The sequence below is a fragment of the Phaethon aethereus genome (assembly GCF_964289735.1).
Source record: "Phaethon aethereus genome assembly, chromosome: 2".
In the NCBI taxonomy this organism is placed as follows: domain Eukaryota; kingdom Metazoa; phylum Chordata; class Aves; order Phaethontiformes; family Phaethontidae; genus Phaethon; species Phaethon aethereus.
The window spans coordinates 55,580,036-55,593,970 of NC_138582.1; the positions used below are offsets into that span (position 1 = coordinate 55,580,036).

Sequence of the window (13,935 nt, forward strand, 5' to 3'; positions counted from 1 at the left end):
GTTTACCTTGAACAGGAGAGAAGGGTAAGATATTCAGAAGAAATTAAGTGTAATAAAATTCAAAGCTTTAATATATTCAGTTTATATATTTGATTTCAGTGATGGGTTTATAGTCTATAGTGAGACTTTTCCTTGCCCCCTGTTTCCAGAGGTAGCTACAAAAGACGACGTTTCTGTAGCTAAATCAACTCCTTCCCAGGCCCTTGTTTACTCATACAAGGAGAACACCAAATACGTTCTCAGTAGATACTTTTCCACTGTGCTCTTGCTATACCCTATTAAGTTGCCTTTGCAGTCTTCTCCCTAGTTTACCAAATTGTCCCTAGTGTATCAAAGTTTACATCTTTGCTGAAGTTTACAGTTTTGGTCAGCTGTTTTCATGTTTTCAGTAAAGCAGGGGCAAGAAAGTGAGGTTGTATTGGACATGGTTGATGACTTCTTAGTCCTTGTGTTAATTAATAACATGTTGGGTCAAGTGTTTTCGCATAAACGATTTGTCCAAAGCAAAGTGCTAACCATGGTGGTACAAAGCAAAACGCTACTTATCTGCATCAGTTTTCTTTTTTCCCTTAAGGGCCAAACGCAGTGCTAAGAGACGAGTGACTCATTCCAGTCAAATGGAAGCAACTGTGTGTGGAGAAACTTCCCTTGCCTCAGCTTTCCCCTGGGCAGGCATGAGCGTAAGATGCAGTTGCTACTACTGAAAGGTTTAGAACAGTTATTTTCAATTGATACAGTAGAAAAGACAGTCAGTTAAGCATGATGCTCTTGAGATTAAAGCTGCGTGCTTGAAATGAATAAAACAGGTCAGAAAAATCTAAATCATCTGTGCTTAGCTAGAAAAGTGGTAATTTTGAAAAGTTTTACAAAGTTTGTTTCTGGCACTCCTACAGTATTTGCATTAAAAATTAAGTTCTGTCTTTGTTGCATTGTAGAAAACAAATCAGAGGAAAAAATGTTGATATAGGAAAGTAGTCTTATTAGCCAATACTGTCAAAGGCACAAACCAGCCCTCTGCTCTGGATCTTTGTGGTAACAGCCTTCTGCATCAGTGCTTTTGAGTGAGGTTTGTTTTAATATTCAGCATCTGTTTACATGGATGAAGCAACTTTCTTCGCTTAAACAGCTAAACACATTTGGGGCAACAGTACTTTATTTCTCGTACTAGCCACTTCTCAGCGGAGGTAACAAAAAAGGGTGTTTTGGCTTTTTCAAGTTAGCATTTTGATCTCTTTCATGAATGAAAAAAAAAAAGTGCTTTACTGAAAGCAGGACTATTCAGCTGTCACCTATAGATTCTTATATAAACGGATCTTTTTAATAGTCTGTGCTGCATAGAGTTGTATTTATCACAGTGGTTTTGTGTAGTATATTTTCCTTCTTACAAATCCAGAACAGCTGTTCATAGCCTGAGAACAAACAATTCCTTTAGGTGAAGGAAGAACTCCCCGTGCTGTAAGCAGCACAGAAGGGTTTAGCTGAAGCCCTTCCCATCTGAGGAGGTCAGATGAAGACTTATGCCTTTGTTGCTTAGTTTTGGAATAGATACTCCCTCATAACTGTGTTTCCAGGCGATGAGATGGGGCCTTCCCACAACAAACTATCACATCCTGGAAGTTGAGCTGCTTTTGAGAAAAGCAGGTGGAAAAAGCCTTCTCTCAGAGCGGAGCTCTGAGTCAGTCCCGGTGCAGCCAGGAGTGCACTGGGGGAGTTGTGAGCACAGGAAGGAAATGGCAAGTGGAGTTTTAGAGCACCGGGTTTAGGAAGATGTCTTGGCACCTGATTTTCAGAAATGATGGCGTTACTGATAAGCAGAAGCCAGGACTGGATGAATTTTGCAGCAGGAAGGCTGTTTCCGTAAGAGCAGCTGTTGGCCAGTAGCCGGAGGTGTACACTGAACGTGCATTTCACAGCTCGATAAAGGCAGCTGCCCCCATCTCGTTCTCCTGCAGGCTTGTCGTGACCCGTGCTGGAGCGTGAGGCGTTAGCGTGCAGTCAGCAACTGCGTGCTTGTTCAAGGAGGCTTAGTTTTCTTTTGTCCTAAATCGACAGCCCCTTTCTGTCCCGTGCCTTTCTAGGTCTCAAAAGGGAAGGGACAGGTAGGAAAGATTGTTTTCTGTGTTTTCATGTTTTCAAAAGCCAATTACATCAACCACTTCTGTTTTTTTTTAAAACCTAATTTTTTGTTATGTACAAAAGCTGGAGAGGCACTTTTCCTTTTAGGATATTTTTCACTGTGCTCAAGAAAGCTGTGTTCTCTAAGAAGTTGGCTCCAGACTATGTGTGACTCAAGTATTGTTAGATTATTGTTGCCTGTTCTAAAAATGACTCATGGAAACAAACAAAATGAGCTAAGTGCTTAGGGAAACCTAGCTGGCTCACACACTCCCTCCCTTTTTTTTTTCCCCCCTCTCCAAGTGAGACATTTTTAAGAAACAGCAGTGCAAGTTTAGTGCTAGAATTGTGAAAGTTGTATCATCTGGTTCTTACCTAACCGCTCCGGTAGGTTAGCCCAGTTCTGCTAATGGGACAGGGCCATCTTCTACCAGAAAGTTTCTGCTTGTACCCAGGATCTGCTGCTGCTGATGTTGAGGTTGTTCGAGCCCTCATAATGCAACATAACTGGTATGCATATACAGGTATAAAGCGTTCCCTAAACTATGTCACAGGAGTGCCTAGTCTCAGAGGCGTATTTTGAGTTACCTTTTAGGGATAGTTTCCCATCCACCGCAGCGTGGTGGCTAAAGCTATGATCTTTGACAAAGAATCTCTGTCTTAGATTCCTGCCTTTGTTGAGGGAGGCTTGACCCTTGATTTCTACTTCCTTGGTAATTGCTGTAATCATGGTAGGTAACTCAGTTCCTCCCCATGAGATTATTTTCCTGGAGTTTACAAGGTGGAATATTCACCCAGCTGGGAAGACCACAATGCTGTAGCCCCTGAGCAGCAAAGGGAAGGGGAAACCTGAATTCCAGTCTCTGCTCCAGGGAGTGCTTGGATAAAACATGCATTAAAGCAGCAGCTGGCAGAGGCTCAAGCACAGGCACGTTCATGGGCCTGCCAAGGGTTCGCTCCATACGGAACAGCCCAGCCTCAAAGGAAGGAGCGAGAGCCCTGCCTCAGAATACCCTGAACCCAGTGACAGAGCATTTACATCTTCGGTGAGAATCAGCAACAGAACAAGGAAATACCTGCACTGAAAAGAACATTTCACACTGTGGGTTCATGATTTGATTACCACATTCAAGAGCATCCACAAGCTCAAATAGGAAGCATCTGTTAACCAAAAAAGCCTCCAAAAAATAATCGTGTAGGTGGGAGTGCTAAGGCAGGTATGCTGCCTGTTTCATAAATCACAGTGCTGCCTTTTAGATCTGCTTTGTAGGTGGCTTCGTAACGCAGCGTGTGAGGCTTGTGAGGTTCTTAGGAAAAACAGCGTCTGTTGTGCCAGGTGCCCCCATCTGACATCAAAACAGGAAGAAAACCAAACCATACGTGGTGAAGCTGTACAGACGTGTGTCTGGCAGCCCCTTCCCCAGGCTCGAGGGAGGCCTGGTGATTTCTCAGGGACTGTCCAAATATCAAAACCAGCAGAGTTGCCAAGGCAGCATCACCTGTGAGACAGGTAAATTCCCATAGCCAGGTCATGAGCAGCAGAACATCTGAAGACAAGCCAGCACGCCGAGAGGCAGTGGGGCTCTGCTCTGGCCAAACATGGGAAGTGTATCCTAGAGCAGCTGTGGGGAAAGGCAACAAAGCGACATAAAATTGGTCATATCCCTAGGAAAGCTTGGAGCAAAGCAGGAAAGCTAATTTTTACCACAAAACATGTAAAAAAACCTACCTCAGTATTTTAATTTGCTATTAAGACTTCAGAGGCAGTGGAGACAGTTCTGTCCTGACCACTCAGAGCAATGAGGATTTTCTGTGGTGTTCCACCATGTATCCTTTCCATGTACGCCAGCTTACTTGCAGCAACTTTGTACAGTTTCACTGAGAGACTCTAGTCAGCTTGGTGAAGCCAACCAGCCAGTCAAGAAAAATCACAAATAGCAAGCTGTAAGTGGAAGGCATAGGAAGGCAACTTGAAACAAAATGCTCATCACCACCACTGCAGCTTTAAAATGCACTGGGTATGCAAGGTAAAGGGCTCCCCAGCTGCAATCAGGAGATTCAAATCAGGATCGAGTTGTTTCCCGAAGATACATCGTGCATTTGGAAGTGAGTTTTATCTGTTGAATAAGTCAGTCCTTATGTTATGGCCCAGTAGTAGATACGGCTCTATTCCTAGCGGATCTGTTTCACCAAAACTACAAGCGCATTCACAGTCTCGGCTTGGAGACAGGAGGAATATGCACTCCACCGAGACTTGATCAGCAGGTACGCTTTGGCTGCCAGTTGCTCCCAGATAACGGTATAAAGTTCGAATTGTCAAATTACCAGGAATACCTGGGGGCTGTGTCCTGTCATCACAAGACAGACTCGCACTCGAGCCAGCACCACCCTTCCTGCAACGTACCCTGCAGACTTGAGACAAGATGCAGAACAGCAGCTCTGCCAAGTCTTTCTATAGGGGAGACTTCAAAGAACATCTGGTAACATGTTACTACATAAGCAGGTTTTGGCATTTATCCATTTTGCTGTCTTGATTGTGAAGAAAAGGAACATTACTACAATTCATCAGCAAAGAGCAGTGCATTTGTGGGTATGCTTTATGCGTGTGTGTGTATACATATATTCATGTATATATAGAAAGAGTAATATCCAGCAACATGAAGAAAACTGCGTGATGGAAAACAATTGCAGATATGTCCAAATAAAGCCTACCTGTTGTGCGATGTCTTGTTGCTCTTTTGCTTTCCAGTGAAGACAGCAGCAACGTAAGCCAAAAATTTTGCTCTCTCCTCCATCACCTTTAAAACTGCAGGTTTTGACTTCTCAGTCAAGCTTGCATGTATATTTTAACTGTTTATTCAGTGTCAAGCACTGTTACATGGGCTTTGTGGTATACAGAAGTTCTGCCAACACTGTTCTTTCTCACCTTAGTTGCTCATTCAGTGCAAATAGAGTAATTTCAGTTGGAAAGGACCTACAACTATCACCTAGTCCAACTGCCTGACCAGTTCAGGGCTGACCAAAAGTTAAAGCCTGTTCTTAAGGGCATTGTCCAAATATCTCTTAAGCGCTGACAGGCTTCAGGCATCAGCCACCTCTCTAGAAAGCCTGTTCCAGTGTTTGACCACCCTCTTGGTAAAGAAATGCTTCCTCATGTCCAGTCCAAACCTCCCCAGGTGCAGCTTTGAACCATTCCCACGTGTCCTGTCACTGGATCCCAGAGAGAAGAGATCAGCATCTCCCTCGCCAAGTCCCCTCCTCAGGAAGCTGTAGAGAACAATGAGGTCACCCCTCAGCCTCCTTTTCTTCAAACTAGACAAGCCCAAAGTCCTTAGCTGCTCCTCATAGCAGATGCCTTCCAGCCCTTTCACCAGCTCTGTTGCCCTCTGGACGCATTCAAGGACCTTCACACCCTTCTTAAATTGTGGGGCCCAGCACTGCACGCAGTACCTGAGGTGATGCCGCACCGATGCTGCATACAATGGGATAATCCTGTCTTGACCAGCTGGTTACGCTGTGTTTGGTGCACCCCAGGATGGGGTTTGCCCTCTTGGCTGCTGGGGCACACTGCCAGCTCTGATTGATTGAGCCTGCTGCCGACCAGCACCCCCAGATCCCTTTCTGCAGGGCTGCTCTCCAGCCACTCCCTCTCCCTTTTGTTTGGCATTACTCCATCTCAGGTGCAAAATCTTTTGACTTCTTGTTAAATTTCAAGCCACTGATAATTGCCCAATGCTCCAATCCATTTAGATCCTTCTGCAAGGCATCTTTTCCCCCAAGAGTCAACAGCACCTCCCAGTTTGGTATCAGCAAACTTACTAATGGTGCATCCAAGTCCCGCATCCAGATCTTTGATAAATATATTGAACAGAACTGGCCCTAGAATTGAGCCCTGAGGAACACCACTGGTGACTGGTCGCCAGCCAGATGTAGCCCCATTCACTGTGACCCTTTGAGCCCTGCCCTTCAGCCAGTTCTAGGCTGAACAGTTCAGGCTACGTTGCTTCTTCTTACCAGAACATGTAGACATGATGTATCATCAGAAGTGAGGAACATCATAAGATTAGAGAACAGCAAGGTAGGAAGGAGAAGGAACAGAAGGCAGGGAAAGACTGGAACAAAAGAAATGACTAGGAAGAAAACCTGAGGTGTCCCAGCTCTCAGTGCTGGGCTGAGACTGGTAGCCACCCAGTCCTTAAAGCACAATTCAGATGAATTCAGACTCAAGATGAATGCTTAGTCAAAACTGTATGTCTGGCACACTTCCTTACCAGCAAAGGCTTTTGTAGCACTCCTGAGGAGGTGGCTTAGCATCACTTGTAATTATCCCAATGCACACTTAATTGTGCCCTGTTCAAAGCACTACACACAAAAGCCGTTAATGCAAGTCCTCGCTCTCATGTGGCTCAATACCAGTTCTCCCCAAGCCACGCTGCTGCTGCTGCCACAGCCGTTTGGCAGGGAGCCCTTTCTGCCACACACCAGCCTGAGGCCATGGTCCTGGCTGGCCACCACTTCGGCCAGGAAGAAAAATACAGCGCAGGGTTGTAGCACTGGAGTCTTTCCGCTGTTCTTTGCTACAGCCCCCTGCACGATTAGGGGGGTCTTGGGCACCCCCAGTATCGGACAGAAACGTCACTGTGGGCTTGATTGTCTAAGGCAAGGGGAGAGGAGGAAAAGCAACGGGTATCATCACGCATAGAAGCAGCTGCCCCTGGCAGGCAGAAGACCCTGACAAGCCCTTGCTGTGTCCAACAGTGAAACCACCAGGAGCTCTGAACCATGCCCCCTCCCTCCCATGCGGCATGCAGGACACCTGCCCGGAAAACCCCTCCGAGCAGCTGGCTGCCTCACAGCTCAGCTCACTGCTGGTCCGAGCGCTCAGCCAGCAACTGCTCAGGTGGGAGCGCACTGGTACCTCCCGACCAAAATGGTGCAGTGCTGCACAGACCCTCGGTGTACAGCCCATGTGACATAACTTGACATGTGATGCCCTGCACACATGCAGCAAAGCGCCCGCTCTTGGAAACCGTGATTCTGTTCTTTACACACCCAAGACAAAGATCTGTCCACCAAGAACAAGATTACTCCAGTAGGAGCCCATCAGGGTGAGATGGATGCAGGAGAAACAGCAGCAGCTCAGAAACATTTTTGCAATTTATCTGAGCATTTGGCATAGGTAGGGCACACCACCCTTCTATTGCTTGCAGCGGCATAGTCCTGCGCTGCACACGACAAGCAAGTACTGGAAGATGGACAGTGAGCAGAGTGAGGTGTGAGGAGCAAAGTGCCCCAGGTGTGACGAGGGGCTGTGTCGGGGCACAAGGAGAGCGAGTGGGTGCTGGGGGCAGCCACACAAATGACACAGGGCAGAAGGATCAAAAGGCACAGCATCGTTTACACTTTCATGCAGATGTCATACCTGTGCCTGGAACAGCTGGATTTTCTGCCGTAGGCTGCTAGTTAGTTGCATTTACCAAAACCAGCAAGAGACTAGGAAGAGTAAGTTTCTACTGAAAGCCTGAGGCCCCTTTTTCACATTGGTCTCACAATAATTGCCTGAAGCAATTTAACAGCTGTCATGGAAGACAATTCTGTTTGCCTTGAAAGGAAAAAGTAAACTTGGATGGAATTAGGATAAAACTCCAAATTAGGGCAGATTTACAAGAGCGCCAACTATGCTGTTGCAAGATTTTCTTCAAGGCAGCTTGTGTATTCCCAAGTTGTGTATCTGTTACCTGATATTCTATATTATTAATGCACGTTTGCTTTTCGTTACAGTTAGAACCCCGTACCGGTACTGGCACACAATGTAAGTTTGATAACAGTAATTATTTATCAGTTGTATAAGTACTCTGAAAAAAGTAAACTCTAAAAAAAAAAAAAGCATGAGAGAAAGCAAATGTATCTTATCCCTTAGGAGAGCAACTTGAATTCCATGTAAAATATGAATACAATTTAAATAAACCCACATTTACCAGTATAGCAATACAAGAATGGAATTCCCAACTACAAAGTGAAGAAAAATTTTAGTTTAAGGTTGTTTATTGTGATAACATTGTTCTGAACATCAATAAACATTGCACTGAAGTGTGGGTTACTATACCCAAGATAGTCCAGTCTTAACAAAATGCACTGTATTGGTATGATCACAGATTTGACAATTTTAAACACACTATCTTATTAGTGATTGAGTTGCTTAACAATCAAGTATTCCACATCTTCAACGTAAAAATGAAAAAAATGATTGAAGAGAGTTTTTCCACCCTCAAAATAAACCAACATTTTAACTTTCATCTGGAAGTAATTAACACTGTAAAAATAATCCAAAACAATTCCATTCTATTCAGCAGAATTTAACTTTGGAAACTAAAACTTCTTCAGGCAAAAATGACAATTTAAAGGCATCTCAAATTCACTATGTGTTTTTGATGTTTCTTTACAAATTTGCATTACAGTCATTTAAACAACTCTCATTCATGAGACAGCATTTTCTAGAAGACTTGCATGAAAGAGTAACATGAAATCTCATCTCTCTTGTCTTTACCATAAGCACATTCAGAGTTTGCTTCAGAAGTTCCATAACGGAGTTAACACAAGTGTTAAAACTTTACCACTTGAAAAAAAAAAAAAAGGCTTTAAAAGGAGTATACTGATGACAGGAAGCTAAGGATATGCAAGCCAAGATTGCACGTGCAACTGTATACTGTTAGGGATGAGAGCCCAACCTTTTGAAGTACAAACATGCTTGATACAGTTAAAAAAAATTGAAATATCCAGAAATGTGTACCACTGAAGTTACTGATCTTTAAATCATTATAGAACTGGGTAATGTCCAAGTCACTAACAAGTTTTGAATTGCAATGTTCCTTATTTACTCCCAGACAGGTATCGTTGAGTCAGCCTTTGACACGGTTCCAATGCTAAGAGGATCTGCATCTTCAACAACACAGTCTTAACAGGGGTGTGCATGCGCCTGGAGACGTACACACTTAGAAGTTCCTCTTTCATAGAAAGAATGATTTAGCTTGTGCTAATTTTAAGTAAGTATAGCACAACTTATTTTCAAACATTAGTTTCAGGCTACTTCTCTCGACTAAAGTAACAAAGGACAGGTTAATGCATAATTCTTGTTTACCTCACTTTATATTAATATTGCAGCACAAGCCCACAGTTTGATAGTAATGAGATGTCTTTTCTAGAGTCAGTAAAGTGCCCAGCAGTCCAAATTACATGGGTATGCAGTGACAGGTACAGTGCCCCCGTATTCTATCCCTAAACAGGGCTAACAAACAATTGGAAAAGCTTCAAATACAAGCCAATTTTAGAAAAACAAAACAAAACAAACCCCCTGCCCTATTCGTATCAGAAATACTCAACAACACTTTTACACTTTATCAAAAAACAAATATCAAAACTGTAGCTGTTACAGAGGAAAAAAAAAATTTTAACTAAGCAACTTTTTGGACATCCCTGTAACGCAAAAACAAGAGGTCACTGGAATGAGGAGCTCTCTACAACCACACAACTCCCATATTCACATCAGCTTAAATTGTATCCATTTGGAGATATACCTGATACTATTTTTCCATCCGGCTCATGTACTCAAGTCCCCACCTTAAAATCTACAGCTTATCTTTATGACAATCTGAAAAGATGAATGGAACTGAAGAGAAAAAAATTAACCAAGTAAAAGAGTCAACCAAGAAAGATACAGCCAAACCTTGGTAACAATCTATCCCATTTGGAAACCCATCCCAGTTTCATGAAGTGCTTTTATTTTTAGAAAACCTGGGTAATACCAGGGCCACTAAGAATAAGTTAAGCACAGTAAAGAAAATTTTGACATCCACAAAGGACTGTTTTAGGAGAGGGAGCTTCACTCTCTTTATGTAAAATAGAATCTTTAGATAGAATATTTCATCTTGTAATTAAAATACTTTATTATGTTGGATTCTTTTTTATTTATTTTAAAGTATTTAAGTGACTTAAAAGCTCAAACCCCGTTGATATTCAAAGCACTTGGTGATCATGAAAATTTCTGTTTCTAATGAAATCTATGGAATAAAAGGTAAGAAAAGGAACAAAAATATGGAATGATGTTTGTAGGCTTCTGACAGTAAAAAGAAAAAAAAAACAAAGAAAAAAAAAAGCAGCAAGAGCAAAATATCCTTTGAGTTGAATCCTGTGAAATCCACATAAACACTGTGTAGATTAGTGACAGGACTAAGAACTAGCTGAAACAGTCACAAAAAGTATTGTTATCACTGTCCAAGAACAAGGATGCTTTTCAATTCACTTACATGTATGGCACACCATGACAGATAGGTATGTTTTCTTTCCCACTCTCATACTACTGCTTTGAAAGAGAGGTTCCATGTTGGTTTCGCTTGCCCCCACTCTTTATTTAATGTCTTATCAACACAGGAAGAGTTTTATGAGGGAGGAAAAAAAAAAATATTCATTTCTATAGTGATCTAAAAATCATCTCCTCAAACAGTTCACCAGTTGTCTAGCATTAGCTGCTGTTACATCAGAACTGTGGGTTAAGAATACTCAGCTTGATAAAGGAAAGAAAATATTCTGGGGTGGGAGCAAAACCCTCTAAATCTACTCTCTTGCAGGTAGTGAAACAAAGAGCGCTCCTTTCCTACATTCAGCCCAAGCAAGCTGAAGCAGAAGGGCCTGCCCAAGCTGTCCCTGAGAAGAGCAGCCCGGGTGCAGGCATTGCAGCAGGTAGCCAGAAAAGGCCTTCTAAAGATCACTCACACTTCCCTGCACTCTTCCCTGCCCCCACGGGGAGCTGTGTACTGGGGAGAGCTCGCCCTGGAGCTGGTGGAAATTCTGGGTGTTGCCCCTTTAATGCACAGCCCCAGGAACTTGCTTAAGGAGTGACAGAAAAGACTGTATGCCCAGAAAGCCCGAGATTGATGTTTAGATGACTGATATTTAAATGATTTTTAAATGACTGTAGTCCTTAAGCCCTCTGGGATGGTGGAATGATACATTCTCACCATAGATCTCCTGTCCCAAGGAGGTTAAATGCACTAATTCAACTGAAAAAGCAGAACTACCTTTGCCTTCAAGTATTTTTGGAGAGAGAAATAGTAGCTGCTTTTACAGCTGATAAACAGTAGACTTGGAATGCAATTTCTTCACAGGCTCTGATCTGAACCTGAGGAATGACCAGCATGATGTTTATGAATAACCCAAAACTTAAAAAAAAAAAAGGAGGGGCGAAAAAAACCCAAAGGTTTTATTCTGCTCTGCAGCATTTAACCATTCTCATACCTGGCATCTCACTATTGAGCTGCATTTCCTTCCAGCTACCGAAAACCTGCAATATAGAATTCTGGAAAGACCTACAGCAGACAATTAATTAAAAAATTAAATACATAACTTTTTTAGTATTACAATTCCCTGAATATAATCTGTACATACATTTTACTGGCCTACACAACATAAACACACACCTATGCATCATCTCTCTGTTGAAAAAGGAAATGAAAATGCCAGCTCCCCAACTCTTACAGAAATGTTCAAGATTTTTCTTGATGGAAATTTAACATGACGTAGTGCAGCCTGAGAACAACAAAAGCCATACAAGTAGCTGAAGACAACCTTCATTTTAAACAAGCTCATGAAATAGTTTAAGCATTGCATGTAAAAAAAGTATTAAGCAGAGTTAGTTTGAGCGTGAATTGTACAAGCACAGTCTTGTACACGTGACAAAAGGCATATTTACATTTAAAGAGGAATTTTATGTTTTCAGAGTCTGTCAGGCTAGTACACATTTTCTGTATTTTAGCTGAGAAAAAGCACACTGGTCTTAGGTTCTGGTTCCTTTCAAAAATGGCCTAATTGCCTATCTGAACGTTAGACCATGTTTCTTATTAATAGGTCTGACATTCTATTTGGCAGTTTCCATACACTTTTTGGCTTCATTTTAGAAAATATACTGTTAAGACTAATACGAAAAAAATCTATGTTTACAGTAAGGTCTGTATTGATGAAAATGCAAAGTCATAGTTTACCTCAGCATTTAGTTGCCCTGAAGCACTTGGGTACCATGACAATCAATGACAGGCCAATCTCAAGTGCCTTAGAACAGGTATACAAAGACAACCAATAAAGAAACAAACAAACAAAAAAACAAATCACACACAGAAAAAAAATAGACAGTAGCTTTGCATTTTCTTTGTTTTAAACGAATGGAGTTAAGTGATTTCTTTAGTAAGACTTATGGTACCAGTACATAAGTTACCATCTTCGTTAAGAAAGTTCTTCACATTTAAACTGCAGGTGAGTAGCTGAATATGAAATTCCATCTCTAGGTGAGAAGTATTTTTCAGGCCAGGTCATCCATGTTAAGGTCAGGAAGAGGCTCTCTCCAATAGCAAAAGGAGCTGAATTCTGGGCATGGAAATGCAGAACTCTGTTCTTTATTAAGCAATGGGAACACATGTTCCACGAGCTCACTTAGTCTGTAATACCTATAGTAAAAAAAGAAGAAAGACCATTATTTACAGTCTAGTCACTGTTCAATTGTAGCCAGAAAGGGGCTTTAGAAGTCTAGAGCCAGAAAGCTATAGTCAAATAAAGGCATCACTACTGCAGAAGTAATTTTCAATTTTATTTTGCCAGTTTACTTTTCTTTTTGAAAAGTTTCAGTAGCAAATAAGATTTTCACGTTGTATGTAATAGGAGATCAAATCATGGTCACAACTGCAATTATTTTGTAATCTTATTCCTAAGTACTTTCGTTAGCTGCAATAACAAAAATGATCTTACGAAGATTTGTTTCCCTTAGTCCGTTCTTGGATTAGTTCACCCTTTGGATTCACAGTAAATATTCTGCAGTCTGGAACTCCCACTTGCATGTAGGCATATACATCCTGCAAAAAGCATGAACAAAAAAGCATGTGCCTCAACATTTCCTTATTGAATATGATATAACAAACCATTTCTTGAAGGAATGAGAAAAGCTGATCCAAAAAGGGTACAGTAAAACTGCCCCTTAAGAAAAAGCCCCCTAAAAAACAGCCAAAAAACCAAAAGAACCCCCCAAAAAACATACACACACCATAACAAAGCATTCCCCCATCCCTTAATTCCCATTCCCAAGCCTGGGACCACACACACACAAAACCTATACCACACAATACCATTCCTTGTGACAATATTCCTCTCAGAATACCCTCTCTCTCTCTAGCTCAATTATGATAGCATTGATCTGCAAAGAAAATACAGGAACTGTACAATAGAAAAAAGGATTCAAGACTGAGGAGCGCTGAATTAACACCTTTAGGTTTTAAAGCTGTCAAAAAGGCTGAAAAACAATATGCAAAGGTGGAACATATTAATAAAATCCTGAGAATACTAACGCATCTTTGTAACCTTTCTTGTATAAGCAGTTCAAGTAGCTTTCATTTAAGGTATCTGCATGTCGGTTTTCCTGACCAAACCCATAAAAGAACCAGTGTCCCATTTCCTCATTCAAATTCAGACAGACACAAAAAGAAAAGCCTATTTCCTTTGCTTCCCAAGTATTTCATGCATTTTAACCCTTCAATTAGAAAGGGACAGACTTACATTGGGCCTGTTTCCAAAAGCAGCATAGAAAGGCTGTTTACTGGGAGCAAACAAATTCTTGATATCATTCAAACATTCGATTTTGAACTTTTCAGGCTTCTTTTCTATTACTTCCCTAAAATAAAATTTCAACAGTCAAATTCTAAATCATGATTTGATAGAGGGTGTCTTCCTTCCCCCATTTATCTGATATTTATATTCTCATTGCTTCCTGTTGCTAGTATTGGT

At 41.7% G+C, this 13,935-nt stretch overlaps 1 protein-coding gene across 2 annotated transcripts in view; it reads right to left on the reverse strand.

The window, feature by feature from the left end:
- Positions 1-11,875: 11,875 nt before the first annotated feature.
- LPIN2 (lipin 2) overlaps positions 11,876-13,935 on the reverse strand; it is a 28,999-nt gene continuing 26,939 nt past the window's right edge. For both annotated transcript variants that reach the window (XM_082014524.1, XM_082014523.1), the window contains 3 exons: positions 13,708-13,822; positions 12,907-13,010; positions 11,876-12,608 (listed from right to left, as the gene is read on the reverse strand). In XM_082014524.1, coding sequence (XP_081870650.1) covers positions 12,464-12,608; positions 12,907-13,010; positions 13,708-13,822 — 364 coding nt within the window. In that variant the 3' untranslated portion in view covers positions 11,876-12,463. The remainder of the gene's footprint in view (positions 12,609-12,906; positions 13,011-13,707; positions 13,823-13,935) is intronic.